A 7,504-nucleotide genomic window follows, 5' to 3' on the forward strand; every position below is an offset into this window, starting at 1 on the left:
GCTTCTTGCCCTCAGTCCTTTGACTCTTGGTCCCTGCTGCCTTGTTCTCCAGCGCTGGTGTCGCAGGTGGAAGCCCTGAAAGAAGAAAATGACAGTCTGCGCTGGCAGCTGGACGCCTACCGCAACGAGGTGGAGCTGCTAAAGCAGGAGCAGGGCAAAGCGAGCAGGGATGAGGACACGACCAAGGAGCAGCAGATGAAGCTTCTCCAGCAGGCTCTGCAGGGCATGCAGAAGGTGGGCACGACTTTTCTATAGCCATGGCCTTGCTCGAAAGGCAAAGGGGCTGTGGTGTGGGGCGGAAACACAAACAGGCAGTGGCATCAAGACTGGCAAATGGGAGCAACTTTCTGTCATTTCCAGTGTTGCCAAGAAAACCGCAAACCAGCAAACATTCAAAGCAGCGATTATTTATGAACTGATAAGTCACACGGAAACAACGCGTACTTTATGGATTCCTTGTGTGCTCTTTGCTTGGCCATACTGTGACTTCTGAAGTGCTGAGTCTGTGCTTACCTGCAGTCTAGCGCACAGCACGTGCTTTACTTCAGAGGCGGGGAAGGCTTGTTGATGATGGAATTACTGCCCCATGTTTACAGAGTCATGCTGGTTTTGTACGCTAATAGTGTTCACAAAGACATTTCTAAGGTACGTTGTAGAAAAGGTTTCTTCTTGTTGTATACTTCACCTTGTAATTGTTCTGAGTATGGTCTGTCTGGTCTTCGTGGAAAAGCCCGTATTCTTTTTATTTTCTCTAAACAGTAGGAGATGAAAGGCAGGTTAAGAACTGAGTTTTATCTTTTCTCTTCCAGCATCTTTTGAAAGTACAAGATGAATATAAAAAGAGAGAAGCTGAGTTAGAAAAAGTGAGAGAAGACAAACTAAAAATAGAAACATTACTGGAAAACCTGAAGGAGCAGGTATGTGCCATCCCAGTGCTTCCTTATTCTCTGTGGTAAATGCAGTCCTTGGATTTCGTGGTCCATCGTGAGCGCAGTGAAGGAATTCTGTCCTTCTACGCTCTTGTAGAAGATCCCTAGCCCTGGGTTAGGAGCACTTGTCTCTGGAAAGCTAGAAAAAACTACCTGTCAAATTGGAGGATGTATATCAGTAGCGAACTTGCTGATTGCTTCCTGTACCAGCGAGACAATCTACGTAAGCAACCGTATAAATAAAAGATTAACTTTCATTTTATAGTGAACAATGGCATTGCAGCTGAAATGTGTTTTTCTGCAACTTGGGCTTTAAAAGATAAGAAAAAAGGGTCTCGATTATCAAACATTGATTTTTTAGATTTGCACTTCAGGGATGTGTTTGGATTTGGCCTCCATAAAACACTGTTGAATTGAAAGTTTTTGTCAGTGTTGTAATATTCTTATGTTTGCTGGATTTATTCTAAACATAATTACAAACTGTTTCTTCTCAGGTGTGATCCGCTGTGTCTCTAGATTGTGGACCCGTGCGTGAATCTCGACTTGCTCGGTCCTGTCCTCTCTAGCACAGACACAATTAGGCAGGACAGACGAGAGACATTGCGCAGCGTTTCTCACCAAGGCTTATAAAGCCAAGTGCTTGGTCTTGTCTCAGATTGTCAATCTTTAGCCTCACCTTCTCATGCTACGAGCTAGGGAAGATAATAAATGTCTTTTTAGTAGCTGAAAATGGGTTTGTATCTCAGTAAGCCTCAGCGCAGGAGTTGCGGTGCCTGATCTCCAAGAACAGAAGTACCAGACCATCATCAGTAACCTTTCCTTGTCTCTACCTCTAGCAAAGCATAGCAGATGAAGAGGACAAGGAGAGAGAGGCAGTTGATTGTCAAGGGAATGTAAGTCTAAGAGCTTCTTTTCTGCTCCTTTAGTCAGAATCTTACTGAGGGCAGTAATGGCCTCATTGTAAAATGGGCGATTTTTTTAAGGTTTGGTTTGTTGTGAAGTGTGTAAGCATGGTAGATACAGGCGGCCTTTATGTACAAATTAGAATCATGAAGTTATCCATTTCTAGCAGCTTCTGGCTGGAAGAACAGCAGGTATTCGCAACGCTGTGGTGTAGAAATGGGTTTTGGTGTGCAAGGTAACTTGTTGCACTGTTAATTCAGCTAGCCTTCAAAAATACCGGTCGGATCTCCCAGAGAAAGCCCGTGCGTTTCCAGCAGGACACTGCTGGCTGAGCTGCAGTCCCTGCGGCAGCCCGAAGCTGTCTCCGTTTCCACAGTGCAGACCTTTGCTTGCTCCTGGAGACACAAATTAGAGCCTGCCTGGGCTGGGACTGCACAGTTTCAGTCTGCGTAGTTGAGAATTGCACTGGCGTAAGACGCCAAGCAAACCCGAGGGACCATTTGTTTCTGTTATTGGCCCAAGTCCAGTCATTTCACTAGTGACTGGAGGCTATTTCCAATTATAGCTGTCTGTAGCTCTCAGACCACTGGAATTCCGCATAAAACTTAAGAATAAAAGAACGTCCGTCTTTTTTAGTGCACCCACCAAGTCTTTGCATCACGGGCACTCTTGTGTTTATTGGGGGATAATGAATGATGCAAAATTCTGTTTTAATTCGGTACCACGAACTCAAGTCAAGGACAGTTTGATCCTAAACCCTCTGCGGCCACTGGGCGCTCCGTTACTCATATTGCCTCCGCTTAGGCATCTGAAAAACAAACATCTGCACTGAATTAGTCACTGCAAGGCTTGCTTTCTAGTCTGTTTTTTCTTTTATTATTTAAAATAAAGCCCTTCTAGAGCAGACGTCATAGCAGTGAACAGGGCTGATAAAGTGTGTGTTGTGGCATCTTGCTCAGCTTCATGGGCTTTTAATGTAAGCTGATAATTCAGACACAGCAGCGTGAACGTAGCTGTGCTTTGTTGGCAAAAGAAACAGTAGATACAGCAGTATGATGAATGCAACGACTTGCAGAAACGGGGAAACAAAAATACAGACTCTGGAGAGTCTGAGCAAGCTGCTGTTGGTGTGCAGGATGCCTGCTGTGCCGCCGGCGCCTGCAACGGGCCCTGTGGGTTTTTGCAGGAGAGCAGTACACCCAGAGTCTGCGCCTGCAGCCAGGAGAAGGAGAGTCCAGTTGAGAAGACATTGAGCAATAGTCCTGTGAAATCGGAACGAGAAGTTCTGTTAGTTGGTAAGTTCTTTTGATGGGCTTGGTGGTGATGCTGGAGACCCGAACTGAGTGGGAATTGCGTCAAGGTGGCCTTGCAGCTCCTGCTGGCCACCACTTGTTCCTTTGGTTATGCCAATGGAGGTGGGAGTCCTGGAACCAAGGCAAGCCTTGAGCTTTGGTGGGGTCAGGGTTTCAACTTGTGCATTGCTCACGCAGAAATCTTGTGCTGTGCACCTTTGAGTCAAAGCCACACTTGTGTAAAGGGGGCTTGCGTGTAGTGACAGCCCAGGTCAGCACGTACGGGAGTGCGATGGTGGTCAGAAATGCAAGCCTGTCTCTTTATCCACGGTCCTGGCCATCAGCTGGAACAGAGTCTCTTCATGACGAGGTGCAAACTTGGGTTGCTCTGTTTAATTGAGCGCTGCAAAACTGTTGGGACGGGACACGAATGCCACTGCCACTCTCCCCATTTGCCTTCTGTCTTTTCCTGCTCCTTGACCTTTGATGGCACAGCTGGAGGAGAGCTCTGCTTTCCCTCTCCTTGGGCCTTGCATCCCCACGTGTACGATAATCTCAGTGTGGTTCATCGCTGGGGACGTTCCCAGTCCCCTGCAAGGGGTGAGAGTGGTGAGGTTTGCTCTAAGTGCCGACCAGCGGCATTGGTTGGCTGTTGTTTCCTTTGCAGTCTATGAGCCAAACCTCACCGCACTTACGGCCAAAAATGCCCGATTAGATCCCTCTCTGCTGTGCCGGTAGTAAGAGAGCTGGTGTTCTCAGCTGGCTCTTGTCTCCTGAGAGTAACGCTTGTGGTGTTCCTTTCCCCAGGAATAATTTCGACTTTTCTTCACGTGCACCCGTTTGGAGCAAGCATAGAGTACATCTGTTCCTACCTGCAGCGCCTGGACAGCAAGGTAAGTGCACCAACCCTCCCGGTTCCCTGGGCCAGCCTGGGCGCTGTGTTTGTGCCCCGGTTGTGCTTGGCCCGTGCGGCTGGTGAAGAGCTTTGCTCCCTCCCCGGGCACAGTGTGGGGTTGGACAGTGGGACCTTTCGAGATTGTCTGTTCCACCCCCCGCCGTGGGCAGGGGCATCTTTTCGCTAGACCAGGCTGCTCAAAGCAGCCCGGCTGCTGGCTTAGCCTCACGCTGCGTGTCGTTATCCTAAATATAGAGCTGAAGAGGATGTTCTTACTGCAGATGTTCATGCGTAATCCCCCGCGTAATTCAGGAAAACCCTGTATTTTGCATCAGTCAATTCCATCTTTAAAGTCTCCATCTAAAATGTATTTTTGTTTATTCTGTTTAAGTTTGCTGCCTTTTTTTCCCTTATCCTTATGACCTCTAAGGAAAAGAGCAAACAGCCTGCCTCTTGCATACTGTTTATTATCTTATAACAGCTGCCATGCTGCTGTTTGTATATATTTTCTCTAAACTGAACAGTCATATCGTTCTTGTGTCTCTGAGCAAAGTTTTTCCGTATTTCTGATCTTGTAGCCCTTCACTGAGCCTTTTCTGTCTCTGTTTTGATACTGTCAGTGAAGTCATTTTTAGGAGGGTGCTGTGCGAGGGTCTCATAATCCCGACGCATAAGCACCGAACCGCAGCCCCTGCTCACAGGGCCTGTGCTGGGCGCGGGGGTCAAGAAGGGCAGCAAGAGCAGCGCTCACGCACGTTCCTTAGTACAACAAGAATCTGCTATTTCCTGCGGTATTTCTGGGTATCGCTGGCTTCAGAGTGAACGGGGAGGGACTGAGCAAAGGCTTTTGAAGGTTCAAGGAAATTACGTCTCTCTCCTTACTATACTGTTCATGGGTTGTCTTTCCTTAAAGTGCCCCAGGAACAGGAGACTTACCAGCACGGGAATGTCTCTTGTGATTGGAACTTTCAGCTGCTTTTGTTTATAACTTACTGTTTAGTTTTCCTCATTCTAAGAAAGCACAGCTCGCTGGCCCGTGTTTTCCAGGCTCACTCCAGCCCTTTAAAGATGTATTGAATAATTTATCTTCTCATCCTAGTTCAGAATTTGCCTATGAGGTGAACAGCTGCCTTTGTTTTTCTTGGGAACTCTGAAAGAAATGTCATCACGTAATTCATCTGACTTCTGGCACTTCTCTTTGGGCTCTCCAGTGTAGAATAGGGCTACTGGAGGTTTCTACAATAAGCATAGCAAAAAATTATTGTGAAAAGGGCATCTTTTAACCTCTGCGATGGAGTCAGTCGTCTTTTATTGCTCGCTGACGCTCAGGTAAACACATCAGCCTGCGGACTTGCAGAGGTCTCTTGCGCCTGGTCTGTTGAAAGGAGTTCTTCCTGTTTGTTCTTCACGTTACATCGTGGCTCTTTTACCCTTATTTCTAGTGTTTGTTGTACCTGCGGCCGTCTCACCCCGAAGTGCCAGCAGCACAACTCATGCTGTCCCGAGATTACTGCCAGGAGTATTTGGACAGGGCGCCCGGGGAAAGCCTAGGTGCGCTTTAGCGATAAAATGTGTCTGAGCTTGAATATTGACCGTCATTACAGGGCTTCCAAACCCCTTCATTTTTAGTGATGTTTTGCTTCTGCTTTCACAGATTTGCACCGCGGAAGTGGAAGTTCTCATGACTCGACTCCAGAACACGTTCAGGCAGGAGCTGAGTGGGGTTGGGGCCAGCCTAGAGAAAAGGTGGAAGTTTTGTGGCTTTGATGGCTTGAAAATGACTTGAGCTTCGACTTAACGCTGAAAGCAGCAGCGGGATACGTACAACGTGCGCCAAGAAAACCTGGGATGCCTGGGATTACCTCTGTTCATGTTGATTATCTTGCACGCATCACGGACTCGGGTGGGATAATATGTAAGTGAAACTGTAAGTCCAGAGCAGCACTGGAAGAAACTTCAAGTTCTGTAGCTTCTTTGGTCAGTTATTTGTTAACGGGCAAGTGCTGTTCAATATATTTTGTGAAAAAAATTCACGTCTGATATTTTTAAGCACAGCGTGTTGACTGTATGTTTTGCCAATGTTGTATGTGTTTTGTGTGCCCAAATCTCTCATCCTGTACCTTCTTTTTACTGGTAGGAACAGCCATAGACTGTCCTCTGAAGCAACAACAAAGAGGCATTTTCTGGTTTCTAGAACCACCAAAAGGGGAAAAAAAAAAGGCATTTTTTACACATTTCTATGATTAAAAACTGAGATATGTTTAAACAGAAGAAGATTTAGATGGCTCAGAGTTCTCTGAGCCCAACAATTGGTTCTTTATCATGGTATTTTCTCTGCTCACGGTTAAGCTACGATGAAGCAGCGTCTCTAGGGGCCGAGTGCGATTCTGGCAGTGCCACTGGTGGGCTGTGCGTTGCAGAGTCAGTCTGTAAATAATTTTTTACATGGGAAGGGTATTTAACTTTCTGTTGGTCTGGGTGGAGCAGAGAGCCTACATCAGTCCTCAGTAATGGCTTACCAGCAAATTTCTCCACCTGCTTTTCTTTGGAGACCGAGCTTCTGGAAGTGCTACAAGCAACACAGACTTTTCTCCTCCTGAACCTTCCCAAAGGCTGTTCCTCGTGTTCTCAGGCTCCTCCCCGACCCTCTGCAGAAGGTTGGTAAGATGTAGGGTTAAAATGCCTTGGCCCATCGATCCAGCCTGTCCAGATCCCTCTGCAGAGCCATCCTGCCCTCCAGCAGATCCACGCTCCCGCCCAGCTTGGAGTGATCTGCAAACTGAGTGAGGGTGCCCTCCATCCCCTTGTACGTGTCGTTGGTACAGACATTAGACAGAACTGGCCCCAACACCAAGCCCTGGGGAACACCACTTGTGACCAGCCGCCAACTGGATCGACAAGCTCTAGACAGTGAAAACGACTTGTGCCTCTCATCCCTTCACCAGTCGTCCCAAGGCCATGAAGTCTCTCTTGATTGCCCTTGGCCTTCTTACTGCAACTTCATCCCTGCCTACCTGAAAAATCAATAATGGACAATGTTCCAAGGGCCGTACCAGGGTGGGAGGTTTTCTCCTCACGTCTGTAACCCTGGCCCCAGGGAGGGGGTCTAGTTGTCATGTTGGGCCTTCTGTTGCCTCAGAAGGGAGTCTCCTATGACAATGGCCTGTTGTTTTATCTTTATGGAAGTGGTTTTGGTGGAGGGCATAGGTCAACTTAACCTTGACAGCACCTCCAAGCTTGATGAGCCATCATCCTCGTCGTTGTTGGTTCCACTTGCAGAGCCTCGTGCCTGTTGTGCACTGGGAAGGTGGGGTGGCCATGGAGGAGACGTGCCTGACACTGACGGCTCGCTACGCTGGGAGCAGGTGGAAACCCTGCTAAAGAAATGTTCTGAATAGTTGTGTCACTGCAGGGGAACACTGTATTTTTAAGGAATAAACATTTTTTATGGGCAAATCTTGGCCCTGCTGCTTTCTTTTGCTCGC

At 47.6% G+C, this 7,504-nt stretch overlaps 1 protein-coding gene across 6 annotated transcripts in view; it reads left to right on the forward strand.

The window, feature by feature from the left end:
• ENOX2 (ecto-NOX disulfide-thiol exchanger 2) overlaps window positions 1-7,446 on the forward strand; it is a 36,920-nt gene extending 29,474 nt beyond the window's left edge. For 3 of the 6 annotated variants that reach the window (XM_063346648.1, XM_063346649.1, XM_063346650.1), the window contains exons 10-15: window positions 53-234; window positions 810-917; window positions 1,766-1,822; window positions 3,019-3,127; window positions 3,932-4,017; window positions 5,674-7,444. In XM_063346648.1, the coding sequence (XP_063202718.1) occupies window positions 53-234; window positions 810-917; window positions 1,766-1,822; window positions 3,019-3,127; window positions 3,932-4,017; window positions 5,674-5,805 (674 nt within the window). In that variant the 3' untranslated portion in view covers window positions 5,806-7,444. Of the gene's footprint in view, window positions 1-52; window positions 235-809; window positions 918-1,765; window positions 1,823-3,018; window positions 3,128-3,931; window positions 4,018-5,673 lie in introns of all 6 variants that reach the window. The other 3 variants (XR_010072554.1, XM_063346652.1, XM_063346651.1) reach the window with 3 other exon arrangements.
• Window positions 7,447-7,504: the final 58 nt, after the last annotated feature.

The sequence above is a fragment of the Chroicocephalus ridibundus genome, chromosome 9, assembly GCF_963924245.1.
Source record: "Chroicocephalus ridibundus chromosome 9, bChrRid1.1, whole genome shotgun sequence".
NCBI classification, from domain to species: domain Eukaryota; kingdom Metazoa; phylum Chordata; class Aves; order Charadriiformes; family Laridae; genus Chroicocephalus; species Chroicocephalus ridibundus.